This window comes from Heterocephalus glaber, unplaced genomic scaffold, assembly GCF_053883595.1.
Source record: "Heterocephalus glaber isolate CG9 unplaced genomic scaffold, H.glaber_assembly_v1.0 deba00001472, whole genome shotgun sequence".
NCBI classification, from domain to species: Eukaryota; Metazoa; Chordata; class Mammalia; order Rodentia; family Bathyergidae; genus Heterocephalus; species Heterocephalus glaber.
The window spans coordinates 27,227,676-27,247,352 of NW_028258315.1; the positions used below are offsets into that span (position 1 = coordinate 27,227,676).

The window sequence follows — 19,677 nt, forward strand, 5'->3', positions numbered from 1 at the left end:
TGGTACAGGAGGAGTGGGATGGTGGCTCAGCAGCCCTTACCTCTGGGCCAGGAGCAGTGGGAGGGATGGTGCCCCGGAAGCCCCTTCCTCTGGGCCAGGAGCATCAGGACAGAAGGTGGCCCAAAAGCCCTTTCCTCTGAGCTGGGAGCAGTGGGACGGATGGTGGCCGGGAAGCTCCTTCCTCTGGACCAGGAGCAGTGGGTTGGTGGCTCAGAAACCCCTACCTCTGGGCCGGGAGCAGCGGGACTCAGTACCGTGGACTGGTGGTCCAGTGTCCTCTGCATCTTTGTAGTGTGGAACCAGGTGGCTGTACAGAGGAGAGGGGGTGGGGGTCCAGTGGATTGTTGCTGGGGTGAGGGCTGATTCTGCATGTTGTGCGTGACTCGGGACCTCGGTAGGACATGCACAGACCTGCCTGTCTCTCCCTTACAATTTTAAAGCAATTTTTCTTTTCCTGATCACTAATTGCAATCTTATCTTCTGTATCTGAAATTCTTTCCTCACATTGCCTCATTCTGCTGTGTAGACTTTCAATGGAGTTTTTGATCTCTTGGAAATCTGTTTGGATCTGTTTTATGGATTCCATTTGTTTCCTTTGTTGGAATTCCATCATGTTCCTGAACTCTTCTCTAGATTTATTAATCATGTCTTGCACTATGAGGACAATCTCTGCTGTTATCTGAGAAATTATTTCTGATTTCATTTTTTCCAGATCCTCTTTTATTGCCAGTTCAGGGAGTCCAGGTGGTTGAGTATCAGAGTGTTCCATCTCATTTCCCTTTGGCTTGCTGTAGGTGATCTGGAAGTTTGGTTTTGAGACTTGTTTACATGCCTTCTCATTTGAACAGGGGCTGGGGTTGTGTGTGGCTCACCTCCTCTCAGCTGGGAGCTGTGGAACGGTGGCCTGGAAGCCCCTACTCCTGGGCTGGGAGTGGTGGAACGGACTGTCTCTCTTATTTTCCATGTGTGTTCTGTCTCTTCAATTTCTCTGTTAGTTTTAATTTCCTGTCAGATCCTTTCTAGTTCTTGAGTATCTATTTCTGTTTTTCTTTCCCAAGTTGTTATTTTCCAGAGTCTGGATTCTGAATCTCAGGGAGACTGAATTATTGCTTACCACTCTGCCATTTTTCTGGAAGTCTGTAAGGTTTTACACGTGCTGTTTGAGAAGAATACCATCAGACCTGCATAACCACCACTGGGCTTGGGAAATGGGACATTACCCTTGAATTGCCACATTATTCTATGTATTGTTCTAGTACTATTTGAGAATAACTCAACCAGCCATTGTGTAGACATCAGCAACTTACACATGGAACATCGCTCTTACCTTCCCTTGAGCATCACACCCCTTCTGTTCACCTGTTAAAAACTAATTTTGCTTTGTTTCCCATTTTGTTGCCTTTCTTTTTTTTTTTTTGGTACCAGGGATCGAACTCGAGTTCTTGTCCTTGTGCAGCAGGCAGCGAAACCACTGAGCTAAATCCCCGGCCCCTGTTGCCTTTCTTTATACTGTTAACACCTACTTGTCTAATGGGTTTCAAGTAGAACAATCTCCAGTTTCCTGAATCTGAGGTGACCTTGTAGCCACTGAAATCACAACTCAGTATGCTTCATCCCTTCTTACTGTGATTCCATAATAAGGAAGCCATGTTCACAGCCTGGGAGTCATAGTTCTGTGGCTTGGGTGACCAGGAGGCTGATGGGAACTGGAGACCAGGCTTTGCTCCTTGTGGTACTCCTGGGGCTTCCAGACCAGCAGCATCCACCCCTGCTGTCCATGCAGCTCTCAGGGCTCCTGAAGCACTCCAGCAGGGTGAAGTGGATTCACTCACTGGAAACAGCAGTGATCACTGTGCCTAGAAAGAAAGTCTGCAGCTGGTGACCATCATACCTGGAAGACATTCCACCTTTCAGAGGATTGGATAGTGTCCAACTGTGTATAGGATCTGTCAGTTCAAGATTCTGTGGTGTGTATTTTATTGACCTGCATGAAATGTAGATTTGAAAGGGGTAGGAAGGATGGCTTTTCTGGTATGGGATTCTATCCTTCCATGCATGCATCCATATCTATCTTTCTGTTGTACATGTATCTGTACTTCACATATATGTTTGTACACATACATACACACCAACATTTGTATTTTTATGTTACATGCATGTGTGCACACACACACAATATTCCTTTATGTATGTAGCTAGAATTGTTGAAAATTTTAGGACAGATTAAGGTTGTTGAATTATTTAATATATCCATAGAGACAAAAAGTAACTGGTAGTTATCAGAGGCTGTGGGAGGAAGGAAATAGGGAGGTGGTGTTTATTGGGTACCATGCTTTGGTTTGGAAAGGTGAGAAAGCTTTTTTGCCAAACAAAAATGTTTATGAAAGAACAAACAGTACAAACAAACACAAACATACAAACAATCCCTCCTCCTTACACTAGGTGGAACCGATCAGGCCTTATAAGTGAAAAAATTCTTCTACTGTATTTAGCATAATAAAACTTACTACTTGGACTTTACCAAAAAATTTCACCCTTCTCATAATTTCCCTAGTATTATGAAAGGTTATATGTATTTCTAGATCCTGAAGTTTCTACATGTTAATGCTCATACAACCCATTTAAAAATTATGAATGCTGCCTCTATTTCATGTTCTGATTAAAAACACAAAAAACAAACCAAACAAACCACACCTCATATGGATGATCCAAATGGAAAGGTTAATGTGCTATAGTAGTATTTCTTTTGCAGCATCCAAATCAGGCAGAGATCTTCAACATAATTCATAAATATAAATCATAAATACTGAGAATGAAATATGCACACATAAATTTTATTTAGGCTCCATGAAATGAAAGCTCTCTATAAATACGTAGAAGTATATATATAAAGTGCAAAACAAGCGAGATCAATGTGGGAGCTCTGTAATTATTAGTACCCTAGTCATCCGATTTTAGGTTGAGATAGCTGAGGATTTTCTGGGCCAGCTTCACGGCCTGTTTCCTGGCAGCCTTACACTTCTGTCCCTACGGGTCTACTGCATCCATGGCCAGCAACTGCCTGGTCGGCAGCTCCTCCAGCTGGATGTTTCGTTTTCCATCAAACGAGAGATCTTCTCCCTGGATCTCCAACAGGTTTCCAAGAACATCCCAGACTGCTTTATGCAACAGGTGCTCTTCACAAGTAAACTCTTCCTTTTCTCCAGGGCCTGCTTCAGATTAATGTAAGTGGTCAGGGTTTGCACTTGAGTCACACAGCTCTCCTGCTTTCCCAGATGCAGGGCTTTCTTTCAAGACTGCCTCATCCAGCTGTCCAGTCAAACCCTGCAGTTCTGCCTTGGCGCTCAGATACAATTTGGGAGGGTTTTGAGCTTGAAGAAATTCATTTTTTCTCTCATCCTCTTGAGGACCTTTTCTGTTTTCAAAATGGCATGGTTCTGTCTCAGCTCAAATGTCTGAGTAGTATCAGCTTCCTCTTCTAAATTCAAATATTTCAGTAATTTGTTGATGTCTTCAACTACCTTCCTCCGATAGTTTCTGATTTCTGTATGCTCCTGCACATGTAGAGCATCTACATCAGCAATCAGCCCCGGCATAAGTGCCTGCAAGTCTCAGTACTGTCCAATCCCATCAGAAGTCCAACGACACTCTGGACTTGTTCAGCTCACACATCACAGAGTTGATTTTGGTGACATAAGGATGAGTGTCCTCAGAAAGTGGCAGGGAAGGCTGCTTTTCCATGCAGTCTGCAATAATCTCTTGCACAGCACAGAGTTTGGTTAGAGTGTCATACCTTGCTTTCTGCAAGATCTTTCCTCCAGTTTTAACATGTGTCAGCCTCTGAATGATATCCCAGATGCTTTCTTCAGTTTCATCGGTTATGGAGTTGTCTGTGCTATAAAAGGGCTGGGTCTTCCCTTTCATGAGGGCCTGAGCTTCCTTGAAGTTACCTAGTGGAATGACCTGATAGCTCCATTGGTGGATCCGATAGCTCTCACCCTCGTCAAGGCAGGAGACTGTGCTCCAGATGATGCCCCAGCAGAGGTGCCCCAAAAACCACCTCGTGGGATAGGAGGTAAGGATGGTGCTGTGTTTGGTGAGAAGTGAGTGCAGCTATACAGATATCTTTCATATTTACTCAAAAAGGATCACCTTGTCTTCTGAGAAAATACCAGGCTTCCTCTTGAAGAAAGACCAGCTGTTCTCCAGCCAGGTGAATAGCAAAGGCCACCTCGAGGTTTCACAGCGTGGGGCTGGCACAGCTGACCCCCAGCTACCCTCAGAGCCTGCCTGGATTCTCGCCTAACCCATCGCACTTCACCCTCTTTCCTACCTGCCGAGCTTGTGAGCTGACTGCATTCAGGCCAGGGAGGAAGCATTGCCTTTGTGGACAGAGAGCATCATAGCCTTGATCTAGCTGTGGCCGATGGCTTGGCCTGGATATTGATCTAGCCCAAGAGGTGAGATTTCCGGCAGGCTGGTAGAAGTACAGGTGGATTTCTGGTCACAGGGATGTCAAAATCTTTGTCTAAAAATAAAAGAAGGGAAAAGAGTTGTAAAAAGCAGATCCGTGGTTATGGGAAACTGGGGATCTTTCTAGAGATCTTGGGCTTCCCTGTGTAAGTTTCCTCCTCTCCTACCAGCTCATTCCAGAAGTGCTCTCCATAGGTAGCGGAGCTCCCTTGCCCTGCCTCTGCCCTCTCCTGCCCTCCTGAGGGTCAAGATTGCTGCAGTGTGACAGCTCTGCTTCTCTGCCACCTCTGGAAGGCCACCAGCAGGGGTGGGACGTGTAAGCCTGCAGGCAGATGAAGGAGCAGGGCATCACATGTTTCCACCACCGTGTCTTACACAGGTGACCTCAGCAACTTGGCAGGCCACCTGTGGGTCTCCCCACTTCCTGGAGCCCTGGCAGGAGCTGTGGTTCCCTTCAGGGCATCCATGGTGCATCCTTGGCGAGTGGCTCCCAAAAAAGAGCGTGTAGGACTTGAAAAGAAATGAACTCCAGACAGATTATTTTTCACCTAACATTGTTCTTCTAATATGACTGATATTGGATTAAAAAATAGTTGAAAGTCTTTTTTTTAAGCCAAAAGACAATATAGATTTCACTGGACTCAATTTTTAAGGTATAAAATTGTGAAATTGTTTTCCTTTGGTCATTGAAGCCAGAATTCAGTGTTGTCTCTAACTTCATTTTGGACTCCTTGTTCTTTGATGAATGCTCTTCTGGTTTTCCAAGAGGTGGAGTATCTGCCTTTGGATCTTGCTCTGCTCCCTCCTGGCCTTCCACAGCCCTGGCCTAATGCTCCCCCGATAGTCCAATGCTATAAAGAGCATTGCATCCTTGGGGGATGAAACCACAATCTGACTCAGTGGGATCATCAGTGCCCAGTGTCATATGCTTAGCATGACAGAGACCCTGGGATCATGTATGCTCTGGGACTGTGTGTGTTCAGGGACCATGTATTTTCCAGGACTATGTGTGCTCTGGGACCTTGTGGGCTCTGGGATGAGGCAGGAGATTAGGGTATGGCCAGCCAGCTGGGCAAGTGGCCATAACCTATCAGTCACGGAGATGTAGGACACACACCTAAGCCCTGCACCTGGGATCAATCAGAAAGTGCTATTTTCAGTTCTTCTGGTGCAAAATCAAGTAGTTTTTTTGACAGGATGGCCTAGATCTGAGGACAGCCTGAGGAGTGGGGGATATAAAAGAGGGTGGCCATTGTAAGCTCTTTAATTGGCCCACTGTCATCCTGAAGAGTGTACTTCTTTTCCTACTTTAATGGCCCACACTCACTTTGAAGAGCATACCTCTCTTCTTACCTTTAATAAATGTAAAACCTTGGTACCTTTTGTGCTTGTCTTGTCCAATTCTTTGCTCAGGGAATCTCTAGAGGACCCCATAGCACCCCAAAACCCTGGTAACAGGACCATGTTTGATCTGGGACCATGTGTGATCTGGAACCATGTGTGATCTGGGATGAGACAGAATGACCAAGCCTGGAGTGAAGGTTTGTCCCACCTCTCACCATGGGCCTCAGCATAACTATAGTTGTGTCCAGTGCTGCCTGTCGTATATTTGTATCTCTGTCTTGCCTAATGTGTGACGTGGTAGAGCCCTGAGGCCATAGCACTTAGGGGCTGGTAGAGGCGGAAGACTGTGGCCTGGTCTTTTGGCCACTTTTGGCTTCTCAGAAGTCATCTTCCTCTGAATCTCATTGGCCTTGCCTGTAAAGGGGGTGTGACAATTCTTACCTAGTTTGTTCACATGGTCTTAGTAGGGAACAAATGGAATGAATGTGGATGAAAACACATGAATAGCAATAGACTATCAAAATAAAAATAATGTTTTTTACTAACACACTTAGAAGTGCCACGTACAGTTCTAGGTCGTCTCAGTAACTCAGTTTAACACTTATAATAACTCTATTGTTGTTATGGACTTTTATGGCTTTTACATTTTACTGATAAGGAAACTGAGGCTCAGGGAGGTGAATAACTTGTGGAAGGTCACACAGCCAGCAAATGGTACCGTTAGGGTTTGAACCAGGCTATGAGGTGCTTGTCATTGTGCTCATTCCTGTTGTAACTATAGGTGGAGAACTCAGGTTTGGAACCCACATGCAGGCCTCCTGCAGTCCCCTGTGTGAGATGAAATGGTTGGCTGCATGTACCCCAGTCAGCCACCTGTGGCTGATGGCAGCCAGTCAGCCATGTGGGGACATGGAGAGCTCAGGTTATAACAGTTTATATGTTGTTCAGTGAGCAGCTGGAGCACACGCCTGGACCTTGGTCTGCATTGCACCCTGGCATTGTGATTTCAGGTCATTGTGTCCCAGGCCTCTCTGGGTCAGAAGAGCTGACTCTGAAGGTGCCCCCCGCCCCGCCCCCGCTGGAAGCTGGAGGTCCAGGAGTCACCACAGCTAGAACCTCTGGGTTTGTGCTGGGGTGTTGCATGGCTTATGGTAGTGCTAGCTGCTTGCAAAAAGGCCTGAGGTACTCTGCTGACATAGCTGTGTTTGAGATCAATCCTTCCTGAGGGTCATCTGCATTTGCACATGGCTTTGGCCCCCAGCCCCTGAGCTGGCCTGTGTCATGACAGATGCACCCAGAGATGACCTCTAAAGTCAGCGTGTTCTCTGAAGGCCATTCTAGCTGATCCAGTGAGATATGCTGTTTTCTCTTCTCTTCCAGGTGGCTGGGAGTGCTCAGCACTGGCAGTGTGCCCTCGGAGGCGGCGGCTGGCACGGAGGCCGGGCTACATGAGAAGCACTCCTGGGCCTGGGCTCGGGTTTCTCCCTGCAGTGGCAGGCAGACCATTCTGTGTTCTGGGAGGGGTGAGTGGTGAGGAGTTCCACCGCTCTGCATCTGGGGCTGGACAGTGTGCCCTTGAGCTGAATGGCCAGTGTGGAGGGCCCTCTTCCAAGAGCTCACCTGCCCTGGCTGTGGACTCTGTGGGCCACCTAAGTCAGGCCCAGACCTCTGTGAGTGGAGCACCTGGGACCCCAGTGCACTTTGGGATTCAGCTCAGAGATGGCACCAAGCTTCCCCACAGGCTAGCCAGGCTCTGCAGCTCTGAGGACACTGGGCTTCAACAAGAGTGTCTGTCTGACAGTGGTGAGGCCCCGGTCCCTAGCCAGGATGCAGCCTGCAGTGAAGGAGCAAGAGGCACCCAGGCCACAGACTCTCCGGTACCAGCAGAGGCGAGTGGCAGCAGCTGCAGGTTCCAGAGCGGCCCCTTCATCCCGCCAGCCCCTCCTGGTCCCCACGAAGCCTTTGCCTCCAGCTTTAGCTTCATTCAGCTCTCTCTTGCCTCTGTCGGGGAACGCGGAGAGGCAGAAGGCTGCCTGCCATCCAGAGAGGCTGAGTCCCCTCATCAGAGCCCCCGGGATATGGGACCTGTGGCTTCCAGCTCAGACAGGCCCCACGAAGACCCTGGATGTCTCTCGGGGTCCTTCAGCCCCACAGCTACCCAGGGCTCTGCAGACTTGGCCCAGGAGGCAAGGAGCAGCTTCTGGCCGGAGTGGGACATGCCTTCTTCCCTGAACCTGGACACTGGCTCCTCTTCTGCCCTGGGCCCCATGCTGACTGGCTGTCATGGTGACAAGGGCAGTGGCTCAGGAAATGCCCACGGTTGGGATGACCTGCTCAGGAGATGGGAGCCTGTGCTGCATGATTGTCTACAGAGCAGCTCGAGGCAGCTGGAGGTCAGTGTCTCCACCTTGCTGGTCATGGTTGGGAGCTCAGGTTGGCATTGGGCTTAGGGTAGGGAGGGAGCATGGTGGCTGGCTGATGTCCCTTGGAGCCTGCAGCAGGTGGTGATTGGCTGCAGAGGTGTCTTTGCACTGTCTCTTTTTCTCAGCCTCTACCCAGAAGCTCTCCTTTCCATCTCTGTGGCTTAGGTACAGAGATTTGCTCTCCACTGGGCTGCTGGCTCCTCCACAGACCCTGTGCCAAGTGAAATATGGTTTGCTCAGCTTAGCTGGGCTTTGAAACAAGAATCTAGGGACAGAGGAGACTGAGCTGGTTGAAGTTTAGAAGGATGCAGGATATAGAATCAAGGACTTCCTGCACAGGGACCCTGATTTTCACCTGCCCCTGCTTCCCTTCCCCTGCCCTCCACAGAGCCAGGAGACTTTATTTCTGGCCATTAAAGATCTCTGGCTCTCATTTTCCTTACTGAGAGGCAATACCAACTCATAGGACTGTTCTGAGGCTTGAAGGGAAGGTAGGTGGTTTGGTGTTGGGACAGGCTGGACAGATGCGTGCCTGGCCTCATGTTGCTGCTGTCCTCTGAGAGATGGCTATAGCCAGAATGGGCAGAGTTATTCTACCCCAAGCAGCTCCCAGAGATACCTTGTAGGGACACTCTGAGACTGACCTAATGGGCTGCAGAACCTCTTAAATGGTGTGTGTGCACACGTGTGTTTGTGCATGTGCCTGAGTGTGCTTGTACACAGGAGCAGGAAGCAGAGTAGAGTATCCACTCCTATAGCATTTGGCAGGAGAATCTGGAAATTTTGGCTATTCCCTGCAGATACATCTCATCTGCTCCCTGTTCTGTCCCTGTAGCCTGGTGTCCCCTTTCACATCCCACTTGTCCTGTTCTGGCCCTCAGGGATCTTGGCTTCCCACTGACTTGTGACTCAGGGAAAGCATGCGATCAGGCAGGTTGTGACCTTCACTCTGAGGTGGTTGGAGTCCCCGAGGTGGACATATCCTCCTACCGCACCTGTTCTGAGGGCATCACCTGTAAAGATTTGAATGAGCCGAATCCATCCAGCTCCTTGGCCAGAGACTACAGCCTCCTCCACATCCCCACCCCAATCTGCCCATCTCCAATCCCCTTCCATCTTGCCACCAACCTGTAACCCTTGGCCATGGCCACTGCCCTGGCTCAGACCCTCCTTAGCTTTTACTGAGTTTTTGCATGGGATTCTTGATCCAGTTCCTTTTCTCCATGCCTATCCTCCACTTCGTCTTCAGTGGGGCCAGTAGGGTTGGCTTCTACAGTGCTGGTGGGTGTGCTGTCTTGTGCTTGTGGTCTTCTTTGGCTCCTTGCTGCCCTAGGACAGTATCTGGTTCCTTATCCTGACAATTGAGACCTTTCCCAGTTGGCTCCTAGTGGCCCCAACCCCTCCTCTTGCTGCTTTAGCCGATGCCAGGGAAAGCAGTGCCTCCTGCCTTTGCTCTCCACTTCCCTCCTCCTACAGTGACCTCCTCCCCTCCACCTTGTTCCTTGTTTACAGCAGGTCCACAGCCCCTTTCTTGGGAGAACTTTCCTACCTTCCAAATGAACCCTTCCTTTCACTTCATTCCTGCCTGCTACAGCACTCAGCACTGTCAATCATGGTTTGTCTGTGGTCCATGCCTCCATGCAGCTTCAAGCTCCACAACCAGAAGCGCTTCTCCTAGACAGTCCAGATGTCCAGTGCCTAGTGGTTCCTGGCCGTCAGCAGGTGTTCCAATTATGTTTTTCAGTGAAGTAATTAATGTTGTGAAGATGAGCCACAGATACCTGACAATTTCTCAATTGAGTATCCTGGGTGGGAGAAGAGAATCTGAGAGATCAGAGGTGGGAGAGTCCACAGTGATTGTCTGCATACCAGAGAGCTCGAGGATCCAGTAACTGCTCAGCCCATGAGGATGGAAGCCGCAGAACAAGAGGGGCCATGGAATGTTATAACTGCTGTGAATCGTGAGCATCAACTGTGTATATTTTATGATGTTCACCGGTAGTATATTGAACAGCAGTATATGCTATTCAGTGGCAGTAGCCTGGGGACATTGCCAGTGAGGACATTTCTAGGGGCTGCATGGGACTGGAAAAATTGTGACAAAAGCAAATGCTAACTGGCATGCAGGGAAAGGAGAGCTCCACCAGGTGGGCTCCACCTGAGGTTGTGGAAGCTGGCAAAAAGGAAGGAAATTGCTTCCTCCCGTGGGTCCTGTGATTGTAAGATGTGGCCATGTGGCTCTGCTCCCAATAGTGGGGACATCCATGTACCCTGGGTGGTTAGTGCAGGGTCTTAGAGGTGAGTGGTGGTCTCTTCCGTGTTTCTCTGCCTCAGCCCCCGAGAGGGTTTCACACTGCCGTCTTGGGGCAGCAGAAGTAGCACCACAGCTTCACGCACAGTTGTAGCACTCACTCTGCTTTTCCTCTTCCTTTCCAGGATTCAGTTACTGCAAAATTCATGGTTGTAATAATGAGCCATGCAAAGACAAAGGGGTTACAATGATGATTATTTATTCATCTGCAAACCAAGTGTGCATGATGAGTACCATGCCTGTGCTGAACTTTGAAAACTGTACCGGGTAGGGTTGGCTGGGAACAATCAGCAGTATGGTGTCAGAGGGAAAACACAACGGAACAGCAGCTCCTGCTGCTTCATGTTTCGCAGGGTTTCTGGATCTCTGCTCCTTGAGTCCCTCAGGAACGCAGGCAGCCCCATCTGAGCTGGACTAAGATGAGGTTGAGGGGGTCCTCCAAGAACATCAGGTACATCAGCATGCAAGTGACTTCGATCTCTTTCACTCACACCCTGTTAAGCAAAATGGGGGAAGAAGGGACGGGCATGAGCCCAGAGTAAGGGAGGCTGGGGCAGGGTGACCACTAGCATTTCCTACATGGATACAAAATTGCTCCAGCCCTGCATATGCTCAAGGTGGAATGGAGTGCACAGACAAGACAAAATGAAAAGACAGCTGTGACACAGTAGGATAAGTACTAAGACAATTACTTTGCAACGCTGTCCTTCTAGAGGCTCAGACCAAAAACCTTGGCATCATCTTGTGATTTACAAGCAAATGTTGACTCAATCTTCATACAGTTGTCCATGCACGTACTCGGAATCCAGTCCCTCTTGCCATTCCCCTTGCTACTGTTATTCTCACTGTAGTCCAAGTTCCCCTTGTCTCCTTCCTGGATTCTTTCTTGAGCCTCCTACTTGGCCTCCCTTCTTCTGCTCTTATCCTCAGCAGCCAAAAGGAAACTGGTGAAACATCCATGGACCCGTGTGCTCTTTGATCCGCGTTTTCTAGGGACTCCTCATGCTCCCCAGAGTAAAGCCTTTTTTTTGCAGAGCTGGAGCACAGGGCCTCTCACATGCTACACAGGTGTTCCACCACTGAGCTCCACCACTTAGCCCCAGCCCCAAATCTGGGACTTTTAAATGGTCTTTACGTCTTCATGACACATGCCTGATTACCTCTCTGACCTCATTTTCTGCATTTCCCCTGAGTCAATTCTTTCCAGACACATGACCTTCTCATGTCCATTTTGCAAATACCAGGGACACTGCTGCTGAGAGCATTTGTGTTGGCTTGTCCCTGGGATGGAGTGTTTTTCTCCCAGACAGCCTCATGGATTGCTCTACCATTTTGCTTGTGTCACCTTCTCAAGGAGATGGTTTAAAATTGCGACCTTCACTTCCACCAGCCTATTTCATCACCCATACCTGCTTTTCCTTTTTTCTTTTTTCCACAGCACTAAGCACTTTCTGAGGCACTGTAAAGGTGACCTCTGCTTGTCCTCTGTCTGGAATGTAAGTCAGCAGGGCTAAGGACTTGGTCCTGTGTTCTCAGCCTCTCAGACAGTGCCTGGCATGGAGGTACATGGAGATATTGCTGGGGTGGATCTGTGAGTAGACACAGATGTTGGTCATGAGACACAATGGGGGTGGGTACACCTGAGCCAGGTGTTTGAGGACATGGAGGTGTGAGCCAGGCAAAGGATGGGGGAATGGGGTTTTAGGCAGCAAGCCCCACTCCATTCATGGATAGTCAGGTTGACCTGCGGGGAATCTCTGGGCTTTTGGTTGGAAAGAAAATAATCACCAGTGGACATATTAGTGATGATCAGACAGGTGACAGGATCATTGACCCTGTGTGTGGGTCACAGAGCCACTGCTTCTCCTTAATAAAATATTGAGCCTCAGTGCTTCTGGCAGGGTCTCCAGGAGGCCCTTCCTGTGGATACAGCCTGCATGGCTGCAGGATGCACTTGGCTCCTCTTGTGTTTGTCTCCATGTTTTTTCTGTGATGCCTAGACCGAGCTCATTTGGCCAACAAATCCGTATTCATTCCTACCATGCATCTCTGCATGCAGATCAGGGCATAGTGTGATGTTTTTGTTTAAAATAATATTCTAACTCTTTTGGGGGATTTCACATTCAAATTACACTTTCTCTTCATGTAACTTTTTTTTGGAAGAAACAAATGCATCTGCCATTGGGAAAATGTACATTTGGGTGTGTTTTAAAAAAAGAATTAAGAAGTTCACTTTTGAAATAGTTTTTAGGTGTTCCTAGCTTTCACAAAATAATCTAGTTTGAATGCTTTTGTAATTTGGTTTTTGTCCCCCCCCCCCCCCAAAATCAATACAGGTAACATCCTTAAAGTTAAAGCTTCAGAAACTTCAGGAGAAAGCAATTGAGGATGATGACTATGATAAAGGTGAGTTTTAATTTCTTTGTTGATTGTTTCCTCTTTGTCCCTTTCCTTCCCCTCCTTCCTCACCTCTGCCTCCACTCCTGGTGGACTGTACAATCTGCTTCTCTGAGGTCCCTATTTGGGAACAGCTGACCACCTCACCTTAAAGTATTGTTATCTGCAGATTTCAAAGCACTTTATGAGCATTAATCCTTTGGAACATAGATATGTCCAGAAATAGGTAGCCTACTTACATGATAAAGCATCATCTTGTCATCTGCTGATGTATAGCATATCTATAATTCACTCAGTCATCAGAAATATTTGTTGGACACCTGTGATGGGCCAGGCAGTGTGGTCACCCATAGGACAGAAAGGTGGACTTGCTCTCTGCTCTTGCACTGCCTGCACTAGAAGCTTTAAGGAAGCTTTTTGACTTCAGACCCTTCAGGACCAGAAGTAGAAATGGGATAAATTCAAGAGATGTCAGGCAGTACCAAAGGGGTCAGTGGCCTTACACGTCCACATGCACAGCTAGAAATATCCAAGACAGAAAGGAAATGTTACATGAGACCAGAAAATAGTGGAGTTGATCAGAGGGCAGAAAAAACAATAAAAATGAGGCACTAAAGTAGGAGTTGGGCCAGAAACAGATGGGGCTGACTGGATACCGGTAGATGGGGTTGGAGGAAGCTTTAGGTGAGGTGGGGATGGGAAGTGTCTGAAGGACCAGAGGCTGAGTGCAAGATCTCACACCTATCTCTGCTGGGTGCGGGGAAGAGAGAGGGCTTAGAATGACTTCTAGGCCCCCAGAGACCCCTCGGTTGACAGATGCTCATGGCGATGCTCCAGTTTAGGACACTCAGGACTGGCCTGGAAATAGAGTATAGATTCAAGGATTCTTCTGGAAGCTGGGTTGGGCTTAAGCCTCAGAGACTTAACCTTCTTGGCCCGTATTCTGGTGTTTCCCATTGAAGGCATCAGGGACTGTTGGACTTGGGGCTCTCTAGGGTGAAGTGACTTCCATGGGAAGTTGAATGTGCTACTCAAAGGGATACACAGAGCCAAAGCTGCCCAGTCTTCTCACTGAGCATACCACCGTGGTTGGGTTTGGAGAAGGATGAGGAGGGGGAAAGGAGAGGGAGTTAGGGATTCTTTATATTCTCCTGCCCCTTCTTCTACAGGCCAATAGATTTTATTCCGGTGCTGGGTGGAGGGTGTGTGGAGGTGGAGAAGGCCCCCAGTGTTGGCTGTGTGGCCCTAGGCCCACTGTGGATGGCACACACAGGCAGTGTCTGGACCAGGGCTTGCCTGAGCTACTCACTCCTCCTTGAGTTTGGTTTCTTTGCTGTGGGCCAAGCCTGAGTCCCTCCACCTTTAGTGACACAGTGCTCGCCCAGATACCATGAGACTTGGGACATGAGAGGGAATCGGGCCCTATTTTTTTCTCAAGACCTGGTAAAATTTCTGGACCTGATTCTTGAGCTTCGTGAAATATCTCCTTCTCACCCAGGGACCAAGGTTGGAAAGGGTGCATGGCTCAGGCAAGACCCATGGTCACAGGCACCTTTGTGTTGTGCCCTGTCCTGTGAGCCACTGGCTGCTGAAGCAGAGTTCCTTGGGGGAGCCCAGCATGGTGTTTGCACTAGCCTTTGGGTGACCAGAGCCCTGAAGTTCAAGGACACCTTATTCAGGGCTTTATGGAGGGCCAGGCCTTGTGACAGCAGCTGGAGTGTTGTGGCAGCAGAGGGATGGGGGAGTACCTAGTCTGGGGGTGGTGTCCCTCCTGAGCCATGGGCAGTCTGCAGAGTGGGACAAACATTCTGGTGGGTGCACTGAGTCACATTCACTCTCACTGTATTTAAAATCCCCAGGCCTGCAGACTTGGTTTGGTGAATGTCCTGAGTGTCTGAGAGGTGTGTGAAGTGCCTGTCCCCTGGAATACGGCACTTAAGGACCGCTGGCTGCATGGGGCAGGAGATGGCTCGCTGCCCATTCGTGGGTGGTCAGCCAGGGCAGTGAGGAGTCAGTGCTCCTGCCGGCTGCCCCACTCATCTGCTGTGCCCACGACAGGAGCAAGGCGAGGGGGAGACTTGTACAGACTTTGGCTTATGTGGAAAATATCTGTTGACAATCTACTGCCTTTAACAGTCCTTCTCACACTTAGTGTACATATGGATGGCCTCAACAGGTAGCTTGTTAAATTGCAGGTCCTGATTAAGTAAGTTTGGGGTGGGGCTGGAGATCCTCCATTTATTCTTTCTTCTTCTTTTTCCTCTCTGAGTGCTAGGGATTGAATTGAACTACATTGAGCTACATCCCCAGCCCTTTTTATTTCGAGACAGGATTTTGCTAAGTTACCCAGGCTGGGCTTGAACTTGTTTGTGGTCCTCCTGCCTCAGCCTCCCAGAGTGCTGGGATTACAGGCATGTGGTAACATGCCTGACTGACCTTTCATTTCTAATAAGCTCCCATATGTTACTTGTGTTTCTGTTCTGTGAGCCATATTGTGGGTAACCATGGTACCTAAGGCAGTGAATGATGCCTCACTGCTCTTGTCTCCAGGAGGAGACAGTCCTGAAGGGATACAGCACGTATACAACAGTGACAAAACTATGAACAATATTGTCTCTTCCAATAAGAGAGGCAAAGAGGGTCCCTAGAGGGGACCTTCCTCCTGCTGGAGACTGGGACAGGTGAGGAGGAGAGCCGAGGCAAGGGGAGTTCACAAGGCCCTTGAGGGGTGGTGTGCTGTCCTAAGAGGACATGTAGGGGGCCCGTGCTGGATGCTGGCCACTGTCCAGGAGTCTGAAACAAGCTGGAGTTGTCTGAGATGGGTCTCAGTAGAGTCCATTGTCCAGCCTGGCACACGTAGGTGATTAATCAGAGACAGATCAAAGCTCATTAGGAAAGGTTGCATGATGTTGAGGAGAGGTGTTTTTTTGTTTGTTTTTTTTTGGTACCGGACATCAAATTCGGGTCCTTGCGCTTGCGCAGTGCGGGGCGAAACCACTGAGCTAATCCCCGGCCCAAGTGTTTCTCGTCATGATATTGCTGACACGCAATTTGCATACGACTTCCTTTCCCACCTCGTTTCTCCAGGGCTTCTGAAATCATTGTAAGAGTTGTTGAGATCTTCTTTTATATTCTGAGGGAACGTGCTCAGTGCTCACTGCCAAGCACACAGCTCACCTGTGCTCTGTGTTGGGAAGGGTCTTCAGGACTTGCAAGGTTTGCCATGAGTCACTAGAGGGAACCTTATGTCTCTTGGTTCTGTAGCCAGTTTCTTTTTCTTTCTGCTTTCACTCATGAAAGACTTTGCGTTCCAGAGAGAGGCGCAGTTGGGTAGAGTGGAATGTTCCTTATTTGTCTCATCCAAGTGCTGGCACCCCCACCTCTATTTCTTGGTACTCTGATTACACTTCTCTCTCCAGGGAAGCAAAGTTGGTATTCCCTTATGTTACTGCATCCATCCGAAAGGACTGAGAGAAAAAGATTAATACCTCTGGGTATTTGCTTAGGATTGCTCTCCAGGTCTCCATCAGTTTTATCACATTAGCACTTTCCTGTGGCTGTGGTCAGCTGAAGGGCAAGGATGAGACCTCAATGTACCCCCAAGAGAGAAGCTGCAGCCAGACCCTGGGGTGCCAAGTCAGGTTTGGTGACATGGCTGGGAGGGAGAAAAGGAGAGTGTGCACGATGACTTTCTGTAGACCCAGTGTCTGGCTCATTCCTGCACCTATTTGCATCTGCAGTGTCCCCTGCTTTTCCCATGCCCACCACCAACCATACCCAGCACTTCACTTCCAGAGTGAGCAAGGAGGGGCTGTGAGGATGAAGGAGCAAAATGTGTGAATTGAGGATTTCTGTGACATGTTCCCTTGATCTATGTGGCACCCAGCTTTACCTTGCTGGCCTAGAAATTCCCTCTCAGAGTGAGAAGCATCCAGCCCTGAATCAGTTGCTCTATCCTCAGTCTTGTCCAATGTCCAATGTGACAAAGTTTGAGGAACGTTTGAGGCATAGACGGAAAGTTGATCATAGCAGGGGCCAAGCGTGAAACACCGGGAGGGAGACCAACTTGGCTCCATTTCCACAACCTCTGTTTTCTGAATTCTGTATTGAGTGAGATCTCTCCCCACAGCTATGAGGAGAGTGACAGTATACGTGTCACCCAGCCTTATACCTTCTGCTTCCGTGGGGAGGTGCCCTATACCTCCCAGGCCATGATGGCCGAGCAGTGGCCTGGAGCTGACGGTCAGAGCGGAGTCTTTGCCTCCTCGAGAGACTGTGGATGTAATGGAGCAGAGAGAAGCCCAAATGCATTGGGTGTAAGAAGGAGAGAACAGGATGGATGGAACCATCCTTTTCTCTGTCCCCACAACATCCAGCATGAAAGGGAAGTAGGTCCCATTTAGGGGCCTGTGGAACTGGGATGCTGCTCTCTGCTGTTGGCCTTGCTTTGCTTTCTGACTTAAAACTGGATACCTTTGGAATCTCCTCAGAGGGCAGGTCCAGCAGGACTGTCACTACGTCTGCAGACTACGGAGCAGCCTGACCCAAGTGTGAGTGGCGAGCAGCTGCTGTCTGCAGCAGCCAGGGCTCTGGGACACCGCAGGTCCTGCCTTCCTCCACAGAGGCTCTCTCCCTGTGAGGCCACACTGTGAGGGAGGCTTCTTGTCCCTTTGTCATGGGATGTTGTGACTTCCACTACCATGTGACTCAATCTCAAGTGGGAATCACAGACTCACTGTGTGTACCCTTTTATTCTGTATTTTTACAACTTCTCTGTGTTTAGATATGCAAATATTTACTGTTATATTATAGTTGACTGTACATTGTTATCAAATTGCCTACCACAGTAAGCACAGTAACATGCTATACATATTTTTTTCCTCAGTGTTTTATTCTTTTGTGGATTTACGTTAAAAATGGTATGGAGATATTTGGACTTAAAGGTTAAATGAGTGTCCACGGGCATTTATTCTTCTTATAGGAAAAACCATTCTAAACTTGGCCATGGTTTCAATTTACAAATAGGAGTCTAAACTATTCTTCCTAGTAGTTTATAACCTTTAAAACTACCAGCTGACTCTTTCCTGAGCAGAAAGTCTTGAAAATTTCAGTATTTTGCAGTCAGCTTCTCTACCTAATGTTCTTAAGTAAAATCTTAGATTTAGGGAGAATGACTAAAATTGCAGAAATTCCACCAACAATAAAAATAACAATAGCAATAGCAGCAATTCCTAAAATTAATAATCTACGGGGTCTGCTTTGAAGATCCTTCTCGGAGGGGAAAGGCATCAAGAGATGGGGGAGGAGGAGGGAGGGAAGGGTGAAGGGATTAAAAAGGGATTGGGCTGTGTTATGCACATGTACCGGCTTCCTGCAAGGATTATAAACACTGTGTACTACACCTGTACTAATAAACTAAAACAATTTAAAAAAGACTTCAAGTAGCCTGTTCTGAAAGACTGCCAACACTTCAGAGATAATAAGCCAATTTGTAAAAGGCTTCAGAGCTGTGCAGATTTGTAACCGTCTTGGTTTGGGTAAATCCTCTCTGTGACGTTTGTGTGAGGACCCACTTCTCAGAATGTACCCTGTGGCCAGCGAATGCAGGACTGTGTCTCCAAGCCCTCTGCTGGGCAGTGGAAGCAGTGGTGAAATGGATTCCATCTTTTCCTCCCAAGCCTGGTCTTGCATATTTGTTTCCCCTGGTTACAGATTTTCCAGAAACTCTTGTACCCATCTTTCCCAGGAAGCGATGGAAATGTTTAGTATCTGGGGGAATTCATGTGTTGGGCCCAGGCAAAGTTCAGTCCATCAGCTCGTTATTATGAATATAATAAAGGGCCGATGGGACCTGCGTCCTGTCACTAAATTGACTGATGGGTGGATTTTATTGGCAGAATTAACTCTTCCATTTCTTCATAAAGTGACATTTAGAAATAATTACTTTATTCAACCCGAGATAGTTAAAAACATCTTCATCATAAGCTGTGAAAATTTAGCAAGAGCTCATTTATATGTTTTTTCTGATTTTCTATATGTTTTTAGTTAAGGTATGATTGGCATACAGTGAGCTGTGAAGTATTTAATAATTATCCCTGCCCAGAGGGGCAGGGACAGCTCAGCACACAGAGTGAAGAGTCTGGGAATGTCCCAGGATGGGTGATGTCCACACATCTGTGTGGCCCTGGCTTTTGTCATGTCCTCTGCCCTAAAACACTGGTTTTGCTTCCAGATTGAGCAGGAATGGTGATACGTTACCTGCTGTGTGGGTGGACGCCGTATGTGGTGTCTGTAGCTCAGGTATTAGGAATTATTTGCTCCTTTTTCTTTCTTTGCCTTCCCCACACCCCCACCAACTGCATGTTAGAAAACACTGTGAAGTGTGAAGTGTGGGTGTTTCTGAAGAATGTCTCTGCCAGCAGTTAGCACCAGTATATGCAGAAAATAGCCTGGAATGATTTGGCTTCTTATTTTCTATTTGGCAATAAGAAGCTTATTTGCACATAGCCTAATTTCTTGCAGGCCACAAAAAAATTGGGAAATGAGGTAAAGCAATGTATGTTAAAACATGCAAATTATAATGAAGCATTTAAAGCTTGAATACTCTTCATGTCTTCCTATGGCAAACTGTTTTCTCTGCAATCTAAATTTCATGACCTTGCCTCTCCTTCTCTGATTCTTTGTTGGATGACACTGAGAAAAGGAAATTGGAAACCTGCTTGGGCATTG

General features: G+C 48.0%; 1 protein-coding gene and 1 pseudogene across 4 annotated transcripts in view; one reads left to right on the forward strand and one right to left on the reverse strand.

Moving 5' to 3' along the window:
* Disc1 (DISC1 scaffold protein) overlaps positions 1-19,677 on the forward strand; it is a 340,459-nt gene that overhangs the window by 32,988 nt on the left and 287,794 nt on the right. For all 4 annotated transcript variants that reach the window (XM_087181893.1, XM_087181896.1, XM_087181894.1 and 1 more), the window contains exons 2-3: positions 7,198-8,210; positions 12,888-12,957. In XM_087181893.1, coding sequence (XP_087038019.1) covers positions 7,198-8,210; positions 12,888-12,957 — 1,083 coding nt within the window. The remainder of the gene's footprint in view (positions 1-7,197; positions 8,211-12,887; positions 12,958-19,677) is intronic.
* On the reverse strand, positions 2,828-4,311 carry LOC101709987 (BAG family molecular chaperone regulator 5-like; annotated as a pseudogene).